A 21,529-nucleotide genomic window follows, 5' to 3' on the forward strand; every position below is an offset into this window, starting at 1 on the left:
TTCTGATACTACTGAATCTAGAATCCGGATACCGTGGAATCCAGGTCTGTGGGCTGAACTGCAGATTCATTCCCATGTTGTTCTCCATTTTTACTTGTGGCCATCGCCATGAGGTTAAAAGAATGAGAGGCAGGAGCAGAGAGGTGTCAGGTTTGAGGACAGAATCCACTTGACACAGATGTTACACGCAAAGAAGTGACCAATCATCGGGAATAATGATTAGGGTAGAGGTCAGAGGGGATGTGGGTGTGAAAGCCCGCTGTGAGTGGGAGAGAAGTCATGGTAAGTCGCAGTCTGCCAGTATTTGCAGATTACCCTTTCTATTACCTAAACCGTCTTCGATCCTGCCGCACTTTTGCAACAATACAGGGCTACCCCTGCTACTCATGGGCAGGCAGAGGTTTTTCCTCATCCATACAAGGCTGTTGGAAGAGACACTAGCAGGAAATACTCAGATTAAATACGCCTTAGGGAAAACAGTGTGACTTTGTACCAGCACATCTGGGCACTCCTACTTCAGAATGAGTATCCTAAAACCCAGTGCATTTTCTTTCCTGGGGCTGGTAAAAACACAGGGCTCCAAGGAAAAGCAGCAAAATATGGAAAGAAACTCTAGGTTATACAAGCAAGCTGCTGGTTTGGAAAGTGGTGACTTCTCTGGGCAAATGATTTCTTTGTCCAAACAGAATTAAACAGGGTACATTTATATGGGTTACTGACTTTCACGGTGATTAAAGTAAGAAACTGATGATTGTTTTTAACCCATAAAAATGAATATCTTATGGTTCAATTTAACACATTATCATATTCTCAATTAATGACTGGCTTTTTAAAGTTAGCATTTGGATAAAAGTTTCAATACCGATTTAGACTTAAACTATTATTTGAAAGCATAAGAGAACAGAAAAAGTACACGAAAGCTTATTTATTACAGAACAATTTTTTATTAATAAAAGCCTTAAACAAAACCCCACAATTCCACAAACTAACAATGACCTGGCAGCATGCCAGTACTTTGGGCTGGAGTGGCACGTTTGCTCTTGATGAATTTACATATGATAAGTCCTCATGACATTTGATTCCAAAATATATGGATAAGTTGGCTTGGCATGATTAATAATTTAATGTAAAATATAAACATAAAGGCAACTTAAACACTGGTTTAATTTATGTATGTCAATTCAAGGTCAGTGACTAGAAAGCTCTATTAAAAAAAAACCTGTGGTCAAAAAGATCTTTAATTAGGAAGCAACCACCTACCTCTGTATATTTGAAGATCGAGGGCTAAAAATCCCATCCTGAGGAACACCATTAAGCAAAGGATGTATAACATCCACCACCTGTGTTTCAAAAATGGCATCTTTCCAAAATTGTCTACTTCTTTACAAATAAACATTATAGTATTAATAATTGTAGAGAAGCCATCAGAATGAGTTCCAAAACATGCTAACTCTCACGAAGCTTCCCTGAGCTCTGTCTCAAAGCATCTACTTTAATCCTGGGGCTTTAGAAACATCTTCTTTACTTTAACTGTTGGTTTTATGTGTCCATTTTCATCTTCTTCATAACTGGCACGGTCTCTTTTTTTGGCAAACTTTTTTCCAATTGTCCCCACCAAGGTCTCATATCTGTTAAGACAGTAAACGGCACAAGTTTAATTAAACAAAAAACAAGGGAGGAGTCAAGTCTTGTCGAGAATATCAAACCAAACAACATCGAAAAAGAAAAATCAAAATGATGATTAAAAGTAACTGATTGAAAACTTAAGAACTTTTCTATGAATGATTAAATTCTTTTTTTTTTTTTTAAGATTTTATTTATTTATTTGACAGAGAGAGATCACAGTAGGAGAGAGGAAGGGAAGAGATCACAGAGAGAGAGGAAGGGAAGCAGGCCCCCCGCTGAGCAGAGAGCCCGATGTGGGACTCGATCCCAGGACCCTGAGATCATGACCTGAGCCGAAGGCAGCGGCCCAACCCACTGAGCCACCCAGGCGCCCCAGAATGATTAAATTCTTCACCGTTTTGTTTTTGTACTATCCTAAATAAAGTGAGATATCTTAAAATATTTAGAAGCAGCACCGGACAAGAGCCCTCAACTGCCGGCCTCTGAAAGGTATGAACCCCTCCACCCAGCCAAATGTACAGAAAGCAGAAAGCCACCTTCCCAGTGGGCCACTCCACGGAAGACTGTGGAAGTGCCCATGGGAGAGCCAGTGAACGCTGAGTCCAGATTATAATGCGGTTCTGAGGTGACTGTTACCTTCTGGCCATTTCTTCATCTGACACATCGAGCTCCACTGCTTCATCTTCAACTTCTTCCACCTTGTTCTTAGCGTTCATCTGGAGCATTAATTTCTGAAAAATATGACAACGCTTTCAGGGCTGGAACAGGCTTATGAAAGAAACTGGTATCGGATGTATGTGAAGGTAGAGAAACAGAAGTTACAATGTATAGGAGTAACCGAAATTTATGAGGGGTTCTCTTTTAAAAAAATTTTTTTTAAAGACCTTATTTATTTATTTGACAGAGAGAGATCACAAGTAGGCAGAGAGGCAGGCAGAGAGAGAGAGAGAGAAAGAGGAAAAGCAGGCTCCCCACTGAGCAGAGAGCCTGATGTGGGACTCAATCCCAGGACCCTGAGATCATGACCTGAGCCGAAGGCAGAGGCTTAACCCACTGAGACACCCAGGCGCCCCTCAAGTTGGTATCTTTCAAACCAGGTGTATATATACCTAACCCTTCTCCTGTTTTGTGACAGCTCAGATCTGCAAATCAAACAGTTCAAAACCTTTCCCCAGAGAAAACGTATTCAGTGTTACAGAGGAGCAGTCAGGGAAGCCATCTTCGAACAGGCTCCCACATCAGAATCCTTCCCCCCAGAGGAGACATACCCCGGAGTGCCTGCCTACCCCAACCCTAGTCTCCGGGCATCACACACTCATCATCTCTGCTTCCCCCTGACTCTCCCTTCAGCCCACTGCCTTCTTTCTCTTCCTAATCCAAAGCTGTAAGCAGGCTAAGCCACGGAAAATACCTATTATAAACAAACACTTTTAGTGTTGACTTGTGTGAACAGGACACCTTAATTATCATATACCCTCCAAGAGGGGTGGGGGGAGAGAAAACCTATAATCTTTAAATAAACTCTGGCAATTAACTTGGTAAAAATTGTGATTCTATGGGAGAAGATAGTTGCAAACAACATATCAGATAAAGGGCTAGTAACCAAAATCTATAAAGAGCTTAGCAAACTCAACACCCAAAGAACAAATAATCCAATCAAGAGATGGGCAGATGACACAAACAGACATTTCTGCAAAGAAGACATCCAGATGGCCAACAGACACAAGAAAAAGTGCTCCACACCACTCGGCATCGGGGAAATACAAATCAAAACCACAACGAGATACCACCTCACACTAGTCAGAATGGCTAAAATTAACGAGTCAGGAAATGACAGATGCTGGCGAGGATGCGGAGAAAGGGGAACCCTCCTACACTGTTGGTGGGAATGCAAGCTGGTGCAGCCACTCTAGAAAACAGCATGGAGGTGCCTCAAAAAGCTGAAAATAGGGACACCTGGGTGGCTCAGTTGGTTAGGAGACTGCCATCAGCTCAGGTCATGATCTTGGAGTACCCAGATCGAGGCCTGAGTCAGGCTCCCTGCTCGGCGGGAGTCTGCTTCTACCTCTGACCCTCCCCTTCTCATGCTCTCTCTCTCTCTCAAATAAATAAAGTCTTAAAAAAAAAAAAAAAGAGTTGAAAATAGAGCTACCCTATGACCCAGCAATTGCACTACTGGTTATTTGCCATAAAGATACAAACGTGGTGATCCAAAGGGGCACGTGCACCCAAATGTTTATAGCAGCAACGTCCACAATAGCCAAACTATGGAAAGAACCTAGATGTCCATCAACAGATAAATGGATAAAGAAGAGGTGGTATACACACACACACACACACACACACACACACACACACACACACACAACGGAATACTATGCAGCCATCAAAAGAAATGAAATCTTGCCATTTGTGATGACGTGGATGGAACTAGAGGGTATCACGCTGAGCGAAACAAGTCAATTGGAGAAAGACAACTATCATATGACCTCCCTGATATGAGGAAGTGGAGATGCAACGTGGGGGGTTTGGGGGAATAGGAAAAGAATAAAGGAAACAAGACGGGATCCAGAGGGAGACAAACCATAAGAGAATCTTAATCTCACAAAACAAACTGAGGGTTGCCGGGGGAGGGGGTAGGGAGATGGTGGTGGGGTTATGGACATTGGGGAGGCTATGTGCTATGGTGAGTGCTGTGAAGTGTGTAAACCTGGCGATGCACAGACCTGTACCCATGGGGCTAATAATACATTATATGTCTATAAAAAAATTAAAGAATTATTTAAAAAAAAAAAAAAAAAACCCAAAACAAACTGTGATTCTCTACAGGCATCCTCAGAGAAGTGGTTTTCAACCAGGGGTAGTTTTGCGCACCAAGGGACCTTTGGCAATGTCTGGATATATTTCTGGTTGTCACAACTGGGGTGTGTGTGTGTGCGTGTGCACGCTACTGGTATGCAGTGGGCAGAGGCCAGGGATGCTGCTGAACATCTAAAAATGCACAGGGCAGCCTCAAAGAATTATCTGGCTCCAGAAGTCAGTGGTGCCAGGCCTCAGAAACCCTGGCTTCAAGTGTCAGTTATCAAACTAAGCTTTATATCATAAGGCTCCATTTCACTGGTGGAGTACCTGACGGGACAGCTTCTAGTACACACACCAAAATTCTAATAAATATTAAACGAAGGTCTGTGCTTTTCTACAAACCTGAACTGGGAGAATTCAAATCAATAGCTTAGAAGGTGAATATTTACTTTTCAAACAAACTTTTCTAAGAGGTTCATTTAAAAATCTATTTACAAGCCTGGATTAAAACCTGCCCATTAAAAAGTCAAATTGCTCCATTTTTAAGTAATATCCTTCCATTAGGAAAGATACATTTACAGGTGCCACAAAATAATTTTTCATAATAGCATCACATGCACAAAAGCCGGACGTCTCTGTGAAAGAGCGGAGCTGAAACTCTAGCACTCGCAGGGCGCTGTCTGGGAGCGTGTGCTGCTCCATGAAATCACCTCCTAACTCTCCCACAAAACGAGGCTGCAAAGGGCTGCAATTTCTTTAAATAGCTCCACCGGTATTTCAAGACTTGTTATTTTGTATATAATGAGAAGAAACGGTACCTGGTGGGAAAAAACCGAAACCCAATTATTAGCAGAAAGAATTCAATTGGAAAATTTTAAAACTTGAAGCAATTATATTTAATACCTCAACCTCAGGATTAAATCCTCTGAATGACATTCTTCCATAGAGAAGATCTTCACATAACGAGAAACTCTGCTCTTCTATTATGAAACACCTAAGTGGGAAAATAAACCTGTATTAATAGCATGTCTACACATAGCAAGGCACCACGAATAAAAGTCAACATTTCAAATGAAAAATCGATCTTACTTATGGTCTTTAGTGGAACTGAGTAAAAGTAAGGTAAGACTCAGAACAGAGGGGTCAAAATAAGAATTGATTATCTTGGCCAGCAAAGGCATTGGATGAGGAGAGCAGGAGTCTGCAGGCACAGTCTCCTCCAAATTACACATTTAATCTGCATAAATGCCTACACAAGGCAGAGACCTAGGCTATTTATAATAAATCTGGGTTTTTCTAATCTGAAGCAATTTTCTTGATGATTCCATGTCCCAGCCCCGCCCGCCACCTTATTAAATACTCTGAAACAGGAGTCCCAGGCAGCTTTAAGAGAGCGTATTAGCTGGAGCTCTTGGCTGTGGACGAGTGGGAGTTTACTGAAAGGACACCAGGATGGCACAGAGTCACCGGGCAGGCTGGATGAGCAGGAACGGAAAACAGGCAGAAATAAGGGTAGCTAGGTCACTGCCCCAAAACCAAAACTGTGAAAAAAAATCTACCCTAGTAAAAATGACATTGCACCGAGGGGGCTAAGCTCTGGACAGCAGACGGCACTGGGAGGGCAGTGGTGCCCCCGAAAGGGAATGCAGTTGTGACATTTTGGTCTCTAAAAGGAAGTCTCCTCTGAGTCACCAGTCTATTATCCCAGCCGTGGGGGAGTGTATGTGACTATAGCCTGAGAGCGCAGAACTAGCGGCCACAGAGCACAGGAGCGAAGGAAATAGCTGGTCTTTAGGGCTTCGTGGCAGAAAGCAGGCACTACTTCTTGCGTCAAGATTCACTCACTCACTCACTCAGCCAGCACTTTTTCAACCAAACTGTGTGCCAGGCAGTGTTCTAGAAGCTGGAGGGACAGCCACGAGTTAGAGTCTCTGCTCTCACAGAGGTCCCATTCTAGAGCGGTGCTGAATGATCCATGAAAGATTTGTATTTACAGTGAAAAAGAAGGAAGCATTTATTTCACTCGTGGCCGTAAAAAAGCAGCTGGAGCCCAACTGGCCTCCTACCTACGCCAACGATAAAGTAGGACTCAGTAGGAAACAATGAACATGTCAAAGCACAGAGATGTGGTGCCTGAAAAAAAAGAACCAAAGTAAGCTTTCTGACTGAAGGCACTGAATGCCTGCCTTCTGCCTGGAAGCGACTTTTAGACCATGGAGCGGGGAGTGGGGGCCCAAACCGAGCCCAGTCTCACTGAGCTGAAGAGACAAACACACTGAAGTTCGGGGCTGCCCGGGAGGCAGAAGTACATGGGTCAAGATACCACAGAGAGGGAGATACTTAAAGACATTCTGGGCCCTGCACGCATGGTCCCCTTGAATGTCTGGCTGAGTACTAGGTTGTCTGCGTGCAGGGCAAGTCCAACAGTGTTAGGGGAAAACAATTTCCAGAGGACAATTACCTGGTGCATTAGTTTCCCAGGGCTATTGGAAGAAATTACCACAACATTGGTGGGTAAAGTAAAAAAAAAAAATTATGTTCTCAATTCTGGAAGTCTACAGTCAGTTTCACTGGACCAAAATCAAGATGTTGGCAGGGCCGCGCTCCCTCCAGAGGCTGAAGGAGAGAATTCACTCCTTGCTTCTGCAGACAACTTGGGAGTCCTGGGCTTGGGACTGCATCACTCCAACCTCTGCTTCCATGGTCACACTGCCTTCTCTTATATCTCCCTTTTAGAAAGATCTATGTGATGGTATTTAGGGTCCACCCAGACAATCCAGAATAATCTCCCCATCTAAAGATCTTTAACTTAATTATGCCAGCAAAGTCGATTTTGCCATATAGACTAACACAGGTTCCAGCGACAAGGACCTGCATATTATTGGGGGACCATTTTCCAGCATCCCATACCTGAGAAAGAAAATGTATTCTAAAACTGTATGTTGAACAAATACAAGACCTTGCACAAGGGAGGGGAATGTCCGAGTTGTGTCTCTCCAGAATGGAGCAACCATGCTGAACCCCGTGACACAGAGCAGAAAGCTCACACCTCAGGAGGACCGGGGTGGGGCGGGGGGAGGTCTCACAGAAGTCCAGGCTGTCAAACCTACACAAAATAGTGACCAAGCTGACTGGCATGTTAATGACCTGCCTGAGGGAAAATTCAACACTCCATTTAGGAAGACAACAAAATCCGGGCACTGAACAATGTAACACGTAATGTGAAACACACAGTAAAAAGTTGCTGGTCATGTAAGATAGCAGGAAAATGTGATCCATACACAGAGGAAAAACAAATCAATAGAAAAAAAAGATGATGGCATTAATAGAAAAGGACCTTAAAACACTTACTATTTTTTTTTTAGATGGGGTGGGGGGGGGGACAGAGGCAGAGAGGGGGAGAGGGAAAGAGAGAGAAACTTAAGCAGGCTCCAAGCCCAGGGGGCTTGATTTCCCAAGCCTAAGATCATGACCTGAGTTGAAATCAAGAGTTGGGTGCCAGGAGTCTCTAAAGACAAAAACAGTTATTATAAATACGTTCAAGGACTTAAAGAAACACAGGAATGTAATGAAGATACAAACAGAGAACCTGAATTAAAATACGGAAACTATGAAAACTCACCAAGTAGAAACGTTAACAACAGAAAAAAACAACATCTGAAGAGAAAAATCAGAACAGTCCTTTTATCTATTAAAGAAACTGAATTCATTATTAAGAATTTTTCTAGAGAAAACTCTAGACCCAGATAGCTTCACTGGTGAAGTTTTTAAAATATCTATCTCTATCTATTTATTTATTTAAGGACTTTATTTATTTGACACAGAGAGAGAGACACCCCAAGAGAGAGAACACAAGCAGGGGCAGCGGGAGAGGGAGTAGCAGGCTTCCCACCGAGCAGGGAGCCAGATGCAGGGCTCCATCCCAGGATCATGACCCCAGCCGAAAGCAGCCACTTAACGACTGAGCCATCCAGGCTCCCCACTGGTGAATTAAAAAAAAAAAAAAAAAAAAAGAATTATTTATTTCACTTGAGAGAGAGAAACAGAGATAGCAAAAGAGATAGCAAGAGAGAGCCTGAGTGGGGAAGAGAGAGAAGCTGGCTCCCCGCTGAGCAGGGCTCCACACAAGGCTAGATCACTGCACGCTGGGATCATCACCTGAGCTGAAGGCAGATCTTAAATGACTAAGCCAGCCAGGTGCCCTCTAATAAATAAAATCTTAAAAATAAATAAGTAAAATAAAAGAAGCATCTGCCTTTGGCTCAGGTCATGATGCCAGCATCCTGGGATCACAGCATTGGGCTCCTTGCTCAGGGGGGAGCCTGCTTCTCCCCCTGCTAGTGCACTCTGTCTCTCTTTCCCTCTCTGACAAATAAAATATTAAAAAAAAAGAAAGAAAGAAAGAAAGAAAGAAATAGGCCACAAACTAGGAGAACATATTCATAATACGTATATCTGTTAAAGGACCTGTGTTCAAAATATAAAGAACTCTTACCTGTATAGAAGTATGTAAGTTTTATCGCAAGAAACAAAACAAAACCCTACAAACACTGAATTCTAGTTAATGATATGCATATCTGCAACTTACTCTGAAATACACTAAAAATAAAATGGATTGACAGATGTATAGAAGAATGGATAATTATGCAATATTAAAAAGTCAACAGATTTGAATAGGGACTTCACAAAGGGAGATATAGAAATGCCAACAATAAGCACGTAGGAGTTCTTTAACATCATTAGTCACCAGGAAAAAGCAAATTAAAAATCATAATGAGGGGCACCTGGGTGGCTCAGTCCTTAAGCGTCTGCCTTTGGCTCAGGTCATGATCCCAGGGTCCTGGGATCAAGTCCCACATCAGGCTCCCTGCTCTACAGGAAGCCTGCTTCTCCCTCTCCCACTGCCCCTCCTTGTGTTCCCTCTCTGGTGCTTTCTCTCTCTCTCTCTCTGTCAAATAAGTAAATAAAGTCTTTTAAAAAAAATCATAATGAGATACCCCTAGAATGACAGAATAGATAAAATTAAAAAGGTAACACCAAATGCTGGAATGACATGGAAAAATGAGAATTATTCTATTTCCTTAGTGAATCTGTAATAAGACTGTGCAATCACTGTGGAAACCAATCTGAAAGTTTCTCATAAAGTTAACTCTATGCCAACCTTATGACCCAGCAATTCCACTTCTACCGAAGAGAAACTGTAAGTGGAAAGAGTTAGGGGTCCCCCTGAAAAAGAAGGACAAAGCACAGCATGACACCAGAGAAGTCATTTTTAGGCCCAGCTATTTTCTGGGAACTCTCTCTGCCTTTACTTGCTCACGCACAAACCAGCACAACTTCCTAGGAGGTCAGAATCACAGAGAAATGCAAAAACTTCAGAGGTTAAAGATTTTAAAGGAACAAAGAGAAAGCAAAAACTAACACTATCAGGCCAGTAAAATAGCCTGACCAAATCAGAGACCATTAATCCCTGCTAAGATTCCCTGTGCGATTTCAAAAGTAAGCAAGGGGCACCTGGGTGGCTCAGTCGATGGGCATCTACCTTCAGCTCGGGTCATGGTCCTGGGGTGCTGGGATCCGTCCCACATGGGGCTCCCTGTTTAGCAGGAGCCTGCTTCTCCCACTCCTTCTCCCCCTGTTTGTGTTCCCTCTCTCTGTCAAATAAATAAGCAAAATCTTAAAACAAAAAAACAAAAACAAAAACAAGCAACACCTTGCATCAGGAGCCCAAGACCCCGCCCCATACACGTGATATTAGCTTTCAGAGCACTCCCATTAGCCCCTTCCCCTGGAGGGACCTTTAAGGTGGCTTGGAGACATCCTTCTGAGGGTGGACGTCTCCACCCTCAGAGGACCACAAGCTTCATTAACGTCACAGGATACATTTACACAGGCATTTTTTTTTTTTTTCCTTCACAGGCATATTTTTTAAGTATGCCCACAGGACCTCATGTCTGCCTTTACACGTGATGACAAAGCCCCCCCTTTCTGAATACTCATTCTAACCCTAAATAAAAGAAACCCACTCACCCTCACTTGAGGGAATCATGGCTTTGAAACTTATTTTCCACGATCTCTTTATCTGCTGCAAAAAGTTTCCTTTGTGTGACCACTCTACGGGTCTGTAGTCCTTACCTGTAACTCGGCAAGGAGTGAGCTCAAGTTAATTCCGCTACAAAATGAAAACAGGATCTATCCAATTCATTCAAATTCTTTTTATCTAAAGAACTGGTCTTTGGTTGCTGTATGAAAAGTGGTCTAGACGGGCTTCTTGGGTAGATGACATCTGATCAGCCCAGATCAGAAAGCAACGAGGAACACAACATGAAGCCCGGGGAAGAAGACCAGTTAAACTGTGGGACCAGTTAAAGACCCTCAGAAGGGAGTGGAAGGGGCCCATCTGAGAAAGAGTGAGGAGGCCTCCATGACTGGGAAGGAGTGGCAAAAGGGAACACTGGTAGGAAGTCAAAGGTATTTTCATGGTGCCACTAAGGTGATGTCTTCTTCACTGTGCTGACAGTTACAGGGAGGGTGCAAAAGCAATTGCCAGTAAGAGCTCATCTGGGCATGAATGCAAGTAGGAACACCGCACTATGCTCGTAGTCACTGCTGGTTTTCAAAGTCTAAAAAAAGGGAAAGAAGCCAGTAAGAATGCTTTTGATGAAGCAGGAAAAAAGCTACTAATTTTCATTAATCTTGGTCCGTGATTACACTTCTCAAAAATATTCCACATGCAAAATGGTAAGTGCTTCTGCACAGCGAGGCATGATGGCCATCTTGAGGAAATGCACTTGTGTGACTGAGTTCTGAGTTGAACTAGCCACCTTCTTCATGGAACACTATAACTATGGTTATTCAGACTTGGGTACTTGGCAGACATTTTTCTGAAAATGAATCAAATGAACTTGTCACTTCAAAGGAACAACTGACAGTACTTGTTGCCAGTTACAAAATTCAAGCTTTCGAGCAAAAATGAGAATTCTGAATAGCTTGTGTATGTCATCTTGGACTCGAGAGCTTCTCAATACTTAGAGGAGATTTTTCTGATGAAACCTACGGTATTATTAATGAATATGGTTTTTGATATCCTATAAGGAAATGAGTTAACATTTAGAAAATCTATACAACTCACTGAACTAATATTTTCCAAATGAGAAATGCATGATGTTATGAAATGATGCATGGATAAAAGATTTATTCCAAATGCAAGGTAGACTGACGATTATGAAAAATGTACTGACACCGTGAGATTCCACACTGCTGTTAAAGAAACTACAAGTTACTGGATTTGGAGTTGTGTAAAAACAATTATCTGAAAAGGTTATTATGATACTCGTCCCCTTTCAATTACATCTCCTGTGTAAGGGTGGATTTGTAAAAAATATTTTATTTATTTATTTGACAGACAGAGATCACAAGCAGGCAGAGAGGCAGGCAGAGAGAGAGGAGGAAGCAGGCTCCCCGCTGAGCAGAGAGCCCGATGCGGAACTCGATCCCAGGACCCTGAGATCAAGACCCGAGCCGAAGGCAGAGGTTTTAACCGGCTGAGCCACCCAGGCGCCCCAGGTTGGATATTCTGTACGTGCCTCAACAACACATACAGCAGGCCGAGAGCAGAACTTGAGAGAACCTAGTCAGGAATGAACCCGACTTCTGTTAATGCCAGACACTAAAAGATGCACAGAAATGTAAGATAAAGCCATTCTTCTCATTAACATGTTTTGGTCTTGAGAAACAGTTATCTTTCCTTTTTTTTTTTTTTAAAGATTTTATTTATTTATTTGAAACAGAACAAGAGGGCGCCTGGGTGGCTCAGTGGGTTAAGCCGCTGCCTTCGGCTCAGGTCATGATCTCAGGGTCCTGGGATCGAGTCCCGCATCGGGCTCTCTGCTCAGCAGGGAGCCTGCTTCCTTCTCTCTCTCTCTCTGCCTGCCTCTCAGTGTACTTGTGATTTCTCTCTGTCAAATAAACAAATAAAATCTTAAAAAAAAAAATAAAAATAAATTAAAAAAAAAAAAAAAGAAAAAGAAACAGAACAAGAGAGAGAGGGAGGGAGAGAGCAAGCACAAGCAGGGGGAGCAGCAGAGAGGGAGAAAGGCTCCCCACTGAGCAGGGGGCACAATGTGGGGCTGATTTGAATGATATACATGGAAGGGGTCCTTTGCAGTCTGGAACCAGGTTTCCTTCCTTTGGGATTACCTCAGGCTGGCTGTGCCCTCTTATGAAGGTAGCAGCTCTTGTAAGACGTCTTCCGATTCAGTCACCCCCTCCTCCCCTCGATCGTCTGGGCCTGGAGAGGAAACTACTCCCAACACACAAGCTACGGGGTACGCACCATCCCGGGTGGTTTCTCTGCGCCCTACTCTGTCATGCTCTCAAATCACTTCTTCTTCTCCTGCCAACAACTTACCTAATATACACATCTATACACGAACAGGCACTGAATGGTGGCAAAGATTTCTTATTCACTGCTAGGGGCTGATTGCTTGTATCCTCCACACAAGATACGTATGTTGAAGTATTAACCTCCAGAAATGATCGGATCAGGAGATGAGGCCTTTGGGAAGTGGCTGAAGTCATGAGGGTTGGGCCCTCCTAAATGGGCATAGCACCTTGCAAAGGAGACGCCACAGAATCCCCTAGACCTCCGGCATCTGGGTGGCACGGCCGGTTAAGCCTCTGACTCTTGGTTTTGCCTGAGGCTGTGATCTTGGCATCACGGAGATCGAGCCCTGAGTCAGCTCCATGCTTAGCATGGACTCTGCTCAGACTCTCTCCCCCTCTGCCCCTAACACCCCCCCCAACCCTGCTCTCTCTCTCTCTCAAATAATAAATAAATAAACTTATTTATTTGAATAAAAAAGAAAAAGAAAAGAAACCCTTAGCTCCTTTCACTGGGTGAGGACACAGTGAGAAGGTGCCAGCTATGAACCGGGGAGACAGCCATCACCAAAGCACTTCAGTAGTCCCTTGATTTTGGATTTCCAACCTCCAGAACTATGAGAAATAAATTTCTGTTCTTCTTCTTTTTTTTTAATAGCTATTATTTATTTTTATTTGTCAGAGAGAGAGGAAGAGAGCGCACGCACAAGGAGGGGGAGTGGCAGGCAGAGAGAGAAGCAGTCTACCCGTGGAGCAAGTCTGATGCGGGATTCGAATCCAGGACCCCAGAATCAGACCCTGAACCAAAGGTAGAGGTTTAACCAACTGAGCCACCCAGATGTCCCTCTGTTCTTTACAAGCTACCAAGTCTGTGGTATTTTGTTTTAGCAGCCCAAAAGGATGGAGACATTTGTCCCCTAGGAAAGGAATCTAAAGGTCATTTTTCTGGGAATATGTTATGTTTGGGGAAAAATACTAAAAACAAGATAGAAACTATCCTGCCTCTCGATAAGTAAAAAAAGAAAAAAAAAAGTCTGGAGTACTTTGTGCAAGTTCAGTCAAGGGATAAAATAAACTTATAGGTCTTTACTAGTAATGGCCCCTTCCTAACCACCTGCCCCCAAATCCACACCGTCTCTGGCATTGTCTTCCCCTTCCTCATGGCCATCTTGCTTCCTCTGAGAAGCAGCAGAGAAAAGCAAACAGAGAAAACAAAGTACTTTCCTTCCAGAAAAGACCCAGAGAAGGTCAGCCAAATGAACAAGGGAATACAACATGTTAAAAAAAAAAAAAAAATTAGGTGCAAAAAGAAAAAACATAAATGTGCCTGAATAAACAGTATCTTCCAACATGTGAGAAAATTTAAATAATACCACAAAGTTTAAATACCACAGAGCTCACTAAGGCAAGAAAAGCACCAAAGAGAAAGGAGGAGAGCTTTAAGAAAAATTTAGATAAAAAATCAATCGGTGATAAGAATCTACCACTTCTTTATGCAAAATTATTTTGGAGCACCGACCACGCTTAAGGGTGGAAGAGGAATGGTCTAGTATGGTATCCCAGCATTAGGCACGACCAGGTGGCTGACTCTGGGCAAGTTACTCTCTCAAGCTTCAGATTCCTCAGGTATAAAATGGCTGCAATGACAGTAGCCAGTTCCTAAGTCTGCTCTGAGGATTAAATAATTAAGAGATTTAAACTGCTGAGCTCAGTTCTTGGCACATGCTATAGACTCAATAAATGTCAGCTAAGATGATTGGTATTAAAAGCAGTAAAAATTAAAAAAAAAAAAAAGAAAGAAAGAAAGAAAGAAAAAGAAAAGAAACACACCCCTAACTCTTAACTTGCTTTTAAGAAGCTCAGCCTAACGAAGAACTCTATTATTCAAACAAAACTGGAGAGGCCTAAAGTACACACCTTCCAACTTAATCCTCAAACTTAATGTGACAGGGAGCACACCCAGATTCTCATAAAATGCTCCCCAGTTATTACCAGAGACGAGCGGCTAGATACCTTTACAATATAAAAAAAGAACAGTGATGATGGCCAGTAAAAATGTATCAATCCAAGTAGAACTTATACAGATTAATAATTTTAGAAAACTATTTGCAAAGTTAATTCAAGAAACCGAACAGATACCATTTTATAAGATTTGTGCCGCTGGAATGAATCCCATTTACAGGGATTTCCCTCTGAAGACCCAAAGCATCATTAATATAATTTCCAATTAACTTACTCTTTTTCTTTAAGCTCTGGCAAATCCAAATACCAATGCTCTTCGCTAATGATTTTCTTTTCTTCCTCTTCTAGTTGTTTCTTGGTCTCCAAGTCCAGGCCCCTTTGCATGAACTTTCAAAACAAAACCAAACCAGTGTCAGCAGCTAGTTTTCTCGACGTAGTTTTGAGAAAAACTCAAATAACTTTATTCCTCCACATGCTTTCCGTCATTTCTCCAGGAATACCATCTCAGTGGGGAGGGTGCAGCCCCCGGAACCAAGGCAGCTTAGCTCTGCCTTGACAATGTCACACCAGACTAGCAGGGAAGCCTTCTGGAGCACACAAAGAAGTAATGTGGACTGCCTTCAGAAGACTTTGGAAAGATCTTTCCTGTACTTTAGCTCGTCTATTTTAATAAAAACAAACAGTAAAAATACTGCATTCAGTTAGTAGCTCATCAATATTTCAGTTTTACACAGTAATCTGTGGGAAAGGGCTAAGACAAAAGACACAGATCAGGCCAGGCAGGTGGACCTGGAAAGTGAGAGGAGCAGAAAGCAGGGGCAGAGACTCCATACTTTCCGAATCCCTCGATGACCCGCCGGAGCCCGCTGGTCTCTGCACCTGCTGATCTTGGTCTGGAATGCCTTTTCTCATGCTCCTCTACCTGGACAACTCCTAGCTCTTCTGATACATGGGAAAAACTACTCCATCTCTGACACCTGCAAGCCAAATTGGCATTTCTCTCCTAGATCCTTCCTATGACATCTTCAAACAGTCTCACCGCACCTTAATGTTTTGAGCATCTGTCTCTTCTGAAGACCTTGAGGGCAGGGACTCTGTCTAGATGATCTGCTTCCTCAGTTTCAGCATGATGAATGATATGTAGTAAGGGGTCTGTAAAGACAGACGGAAGCAAAGCTGTATCCATAAGCCTGCTCTTCGTGAATATTTGTCCCCTGAAAGGCTGACCACCTCTACGGCTGCTCTTTATTCTAAAGTGTACAGAAGCTCAATTCGAAATAGGCCAGTAGAAAATGGGCAGTCCAGCTGCTAGCCTCTTCCCTCCAGAAAGAGTATTTCTTCAGGGGACCAGTGAACACAGCAAAATGATAAAGTATTAATAAGAGAAAAAAATAAATTCAGAAAACATCTAGGAGGCATCCTATGTAACTTAACTTTGGAAGTTAAGTCCAGAATTCCACTAGTTTCCAATTATCCCTCTTTCTTTCCCTTGTCCAAGCTCTATACTACTTTTCCCTCCATTCCAACCCTTCCAAAAACACAAGCGTTTTTCGGCACAAGGGCTTCACCAACAAGGATGAAACAGAATGACAAAACTTGAAGAAATTTGCAAACAAAATACAGTGATAATATCCAGTTCTGATGAGGAACTGGTGAGATTGGATCACTCATATATTGCTGGTGGGAATATAAAACAGTACGACCTCTGTAGAAAGCAGCTTGACATTTTCTTATCCAACTAAATATGCCCTTACCATACAACCCAGTAATCATCCTCTTGGACCATCTATCTCCGAGAAATGAAAACTTATGTTCACTCAAAAACTCATACAGGTATAGTCACAGCAGCTCTATTTGTTAATAGCCAAGCACGGAAGACAACCAAAATACTCTTCAGCAGGGGGATGGTTCAGTCCTACGATAGTTCCAGAGCATGGAATACTAGTCAGCAAAAAAAAAAAAAAAAGGAAAGAGCTATTGATACTCAGCAACTTAGATGGAGCTCAAGTGAATTATGCTGAGTGAAAAAAAGGCCAGTCTCAAAAGGTTACATATTGTACAATTCCATTTACAGAAAATCTTTAAAATAACAAAATTACAGGAATGGAGAACAGATTTCCCAGAGGTTAAGGACAGCAGAAAAGACTTGGTGTGGCTACAAATGCAGAGGCTGAGGAAACCCCATGGTGATGGAACAGTTTTAGATCTTGAAAGAGGTGGTAGTTACAAAAATCTGTACATGATAAGCTGTATAGAAAGATCACACACACATACATACACACACGCACGAGTAAAATAGTGACATAAAATGGCGGCTATGTGGATTTCCTGGCTTTGCACCGCACTCTAGTGATAAGAGAGAGGGAATATAGAGCGCATAGGACGCCCTGTACATTTTTTGCAACTTCCTATAAATCCATCATTATTTTAAATAAATGTAAAGGAAATGTTTGCACTCTACCTCAAGTCTTCTGTAGTCTTCACCCTTTTCCCTGTGTCTCTATCCTCACCCAGGAAAGAACTGGCAGTTTCTGGAATGCATATCCTGTAGTTCCCAATCCTTCTGCCTCTACTACTCAACATCATGTGTCCGTTTTCTGCCTGGCAAATATCCACTTGTAAAGGCTCAGAGCACATGTCCTTTGGGCCTTCCCGGACTGTTGTCTGGTCAAGCTCTTCACAGACCTGTTCCCATAAAAGAACATCTTTCCCTGCATCTAAGAGTCTTATAAGCACTGGCTTATTATTCAGTATGCTGCTTCTGTGTCTCCCAAAAGACAGAGATCCTGAAATAGCAGGTCATGTCTCTTGTCCATCTTTTATTACTAGCAGTCAGGCTGCAGGTGGCATACGGGAGTTCAATAAAGGTTCTCTGAGGGACACCCGGGGGGCTCAGAGAGTTAAGCATCTGCCTTCAGCTCAGGTCAGCCAGCGTCAGGCTCCCTGCTTAAGGGAGAGCCTGCTTCTCCCTCTCTCTCCACTGCTCCCCCTGCTTATGCATTCTCGCTCTTTCTCTGTCAAATAATAAATAAATAAATAATCTTAAAATAAAATAAAATAAAGGTTCTCTGAATGTAAATCCAGACCTGAGGTCTTATTCTCCCAGACTCTCATTCTTGGATGGTTCTCTTTAAACCCAGATGCCTCATTTCGTAACTCATATTCTTGGAGACACAACTCACCAATCCTACCCACCTGCCTTTTTATCTCCTATTTTTAGTCAAGTAGATATTATCTAAGGCATACAAAATAGCTATATATGTGTGTATGTGTGCGCACATGCGTGTGTGTATTCTTTACACACAGAAAGGCTAGAGCACCCTGTGAATATGAATCAAGCGACTCCAAACTTAGGTAGCAATCCCATTCTCCTGACTCTACAGCATTTAAGAACTCTCTCTTAAAGCTCAGTGATTTGGCTTTCCTCACAAGTGAGGGCCTACAGCAGGTTTCACAAATTACAGTCCTTAGGCTGGACATCAATTATTGTCAATAAAGTCTTATTGGAGCAAAGATATGCTCATTTGGTTCTGAGGTACAATGGCAGAGGTGAGTAGGTACGACAGTGGTTGTCCGGCCCGCCAGCCTGAAGTATTTGTTATCTGTCCCCCTTACAGAGAAAGTTTACTAACTCGTGTCTTGAGACGCTCAAAGAGCTATACGCACAAATATGCCCTCTCTGCAGTCATTGCATCACACTGGCAGAAATGCTTCCTACATCCTTCAGGTGCCGCTTCCCAGCAGGGTCACCGTCCAGACCCCAACAGGTGACCAAGTCAGAGGACTTCGGGTACACTTGAAAACAAATGTATCAGTATCAAATCCTCAGCTCTTTCACTCTTGCTCTATACTGAGCTCTGGCTGAACAGCTACAAGGGATACAGCAACCTCCTGCAGCCGCTCCATTCGTTCTCACAGGACACTGCGAGACTCCTCTGTCTGTACATATACTAACTCCTGCTATCCCACCAATAAGTTCTTTCTCATCCATGACTGAAGCTACGAACCCAACGAGAAAAACTGTGTAATTTCCCCCCCCCTCCTTTGCTTTCAAAGTCCTGCTGAGTCTTCCCCCCACTGGGGTAGGGGCTGAGACTTTTTTTGAAGGTAACTTCTTCTTTCTTAACTCTTGAGTCAGATCTTTGGTCCGAGTCCTAGCTAACCAGTCAGCACATCTTCATCTGATGTGCCGGCTTCGCCAACCCACTTTACTTCTCTGATTACAAACCGTTGAGTCCAAAGAAGACTCTGTTCGGTAAAAATTCAAATTTGCTCCTATGTATGAAAGAAGTACTTTAAGAAACCTCAAGTTATATGACTTACCCTCCCTCCCTCACCCTGTTTCCCCCTAGTTACACCCTGGCTCAACTCCAAATCTGGCACGTGCAACATGTGCTCTCCAATCTTTCCAAACGTTATGCCTTGCTTCCTTTTTTTCTGGAAATTCCCCTCTAAACATGATATCTAACACCGTGCTGTAGTGTTTAGTGACAAGCAGTACAGAACAGCAGTTAAGGACTGGGGCTCTGGAGCCAGACTGCCTGAGTTTGGTTCTGTCTACGCTACAGGTTAGATTGTGCAACTTTGGGCAAGTTACCTTCTTGCCTGTTTCAGTGCTTCGGCTGGAAGGCTGGTGTAAGAACTTATCTGCCTCCCAGTTATCAGGCGGGTACCAGGGCTGATATAGGCAAAGCACTTAGAACAGCTGTCTGGCACAGAGCAGAAACTGTAAACGTTTGCTATTATTATTACTATTCAAGTTTGTAAGGCCTGGTTGTTTCCCCTGTTTTAAGATCCTGTGTTCTCTTTTAAATCTACCCTTGTCTTTTTTGTTGTTGTTGCTTGTGTCCCCCACTTTAAAATTATTTGTTAAATTGATTCAATTTCGAATCTAAAAACCAATTTTGCTTGAAGTCGATGACATTCACCATAACTGTTCGATCTAATTCGATTCCCCCCGACCTTGCGATCCGATCATCAGAACTTCTAGTTTGGGCTTTCTGACTGCAATCTCGTCCTCTGTCAGGTCTTTCTTTCACCAATGTATTCTCCAGGGGAGTTAAAGTAACTTTGAAAACGAAGGAGAGCTGAGACGCGGTGACCCGTGCTCCATCGCTTCCCCGTGTTCACAAGAGAAAAAAAAAAAAAAAAATCCTTCATCTAGCTTAAAATCCCTCACATGTTGTGGCCACTGGCTACTTTTCCACTTTTTGCTCCCTGCCTTCCAGACATACTGAATTACCTTTAGTTCTCGGAAATCCCAAGGGTTTCTTGAGCTTTGACTCAGACGCGGCGGCGCCCACTCTCCCGGCTACCCTTCAATCTCTACTTCCCGCAGGAGCCACGTCAGGCCCCGGGAGCACGGCGCTCCGAGCGCCACCGCACGCGGTGCCACGGCATCCCGCTTGCTTTCGTGTCTCTCTTTCCTATCCCACCGCAGGGTTTATGAGGGAATCTGCCGGATTTATAACCCAGTTCCCAGTGCCCGAGGCAGAGCAAGCGCTAAGTGAATGAATGAACGTCCGAGCTGGAGGCCCTCCGTGGCTTCCCTGGTGCCCCCGCGCGTCTGCCGCCAAGGCCCCGGCCAGGTCCTGAAGCCCAGGTACCCTTGCTGCCCGGCCCGCCTCCCTGGTGTCCCCGCACCTTCATGCGCAGCAGGTTCTTGGACAATTTCGTCTTGCGCTCGGCCGCCATATTGGCTCCCGCTCCGAGCCGCGCACCGCCACCGGCCCCCGCTGCGCACGCGCACTGCTGCGTGCGTCATGGCGTCGTGTCACGCAACTCACGTCGCCCCGCCCCGTGCCCTCCTAACCCCCCCGCCCCGGGTCGCTCGCGCTTTCGCGCGTCCCCTGAAGTCCGCGCGTCGCGGGAGCGCTCGCCTCACGGAGGTGCTCGGGGTAAGGACACGGCCACCCACGCAGGGCTGAGAGCGACTTGACGTGGGGAGGGAAACGGCTAAAGACGCCTCCGTGGGAGGAGGCCCGAGTTCTGGCCCCTGGGAGCGGCCGGTGGCGAGTGTCGTCGCGCGTCGCCGGCCGGGTCGAGCCGCTGAGACCTGAGATGCTCGCCCCACTGTCCCGGCTGGACCGCGTCTGCCACGCGTTTGCATCGCGCACGGCGGCCTTCCCGGGCCCCGCACCGCGGCCCGCGTCACCGTTCCTCTCAGGCTGAGGACACTGACGCTGGGGAAGGCTGCGGCGGGGGCCGGGGAGTCGGAGGCGGGGGGCGGGCGGCCCCAGGCAGTCCGGGCTCGGGAAGTGCGGCGGAAGCCCCTGCTGCAGTCGCCCTCGCCTCGGTGCGGGAGCGCTCGGAGGAACGGCGCGGGACGGGCTCGCGGGCGGAGAACGGGCGGCCGCGCGTCCCGGAGGACCGGGAGGACAGGAGCCTGCGTGCTGCGCGGCCCACCCGAGGACGCGGTCCCCACACACACACGGTTCGCAGGACAGCCCCGGGCCGGACGCCCCACGCGTGGTCTCGGCGCCGGCTGCCTCGCCTGCGTGGTTTTACCTACACCTCCTTACAGCTGCGGACGCCGTGGTGTTGTCATCGTGCCCTTAGGGACCCTGAGGCCTTGGGAGGGAGGTTAAGGCACTTCACCTGCGTTTGCACAGCTGGTAAGTGTGAGAGCCCGGAGTCTGGAAACTTGGTGGAGAAACACACACACACGCACGCACACACACACACACACACTTGGTGGAGAAACACACACACACACACACACACACACACTTGGTGGAGAAACACACACACACACACA

The 21,529-nt window shown here is 44.7% G+C and overlaps 2 protein-coding genes across 5 annotated transcripts in view; one reads left to right on the forward strand and one right to left on the reverse strand.

The window, feature by feature from the left end:
* Positions 1-1,145: 1,145 nt before the first annotated feature.
* MPHOSPH6 (M-phase phosphoprotein 6) lies at positions 1,146-20,522 on the reverse strand. 4 transcript variants are annotated; one of them, XM_059381317.1, is made up of 7 exons: positions 20,416-20,507; positions 15,817-15,924; positions 15,047-15,159; positions 9,943-10,082; positions 5,332-5,422; positions 2,263-2,357; positions 1,146-1,628 (listed from the first exon to the last, which is right to left on the reverse strand). In XM_059381317.1, exons 4-7 carry the CDS (start codon positions 10,014-10,016, stop codon positions 1,493-1,495), a joined length of 396 nt encoding a protein of 131 aa, XP_059237300.1. In that variant the 5' UTR covers positions 10,017-10,082; positions 15,047-15,159; positions 15,817-15,924; positions 20,416-20,507; the 3' UTR covers positions 1,146-1,492. The 4 variants fall into 4 exon arrangements, with proteins under 4 accessions (XP_059237300.1, XP_059237298.1, XP_059237297.1 ...); XM_059381315.1 differs by lacking the exon at positions 9,943-10,082; XM_059381314.1 differs by lacking the exons at positions 9,943-10,082; positions 15,817-15,924 and having other exon boundaries at positions 20,416-20,522.
* A 12-nt stretch (positions 20,523-20,534) lies between these two features.
* Positions 20,535-21,529, forward strand: part of LOC132004975 (uncharacterized) — a 2,270-nt gene continuing 1,275 nt past the window's right edge. Inside the window, exons 1-2 of the mRNA XM_059381637.1 lie at positions 20,535-20,637; positions 20,826-21,386. Of these exons, the coding sequence (XP_059237620.1) occupies positions 20,535-20,637; positions 20,826-21,386 (664 nt within the window). The remainder of the gene's footprint in view (positions 20,638-20,825; positions 21,387-21,529) is intronic.

Source organism: Mustela nigripes, chromosome 17 (assembly GCF_022355385.1).
Source record: "Mustela nigripes isolate SB6536 chromosome 17, MUSNIG.SB6536, whole genome shotgun sequence".
NCBI classification, from domain to species: Eukaryota; Metazoa; Chordata; class Mammalia; order Carnivora; family Mustelidae; genus Mustela; species Mustela nigripes.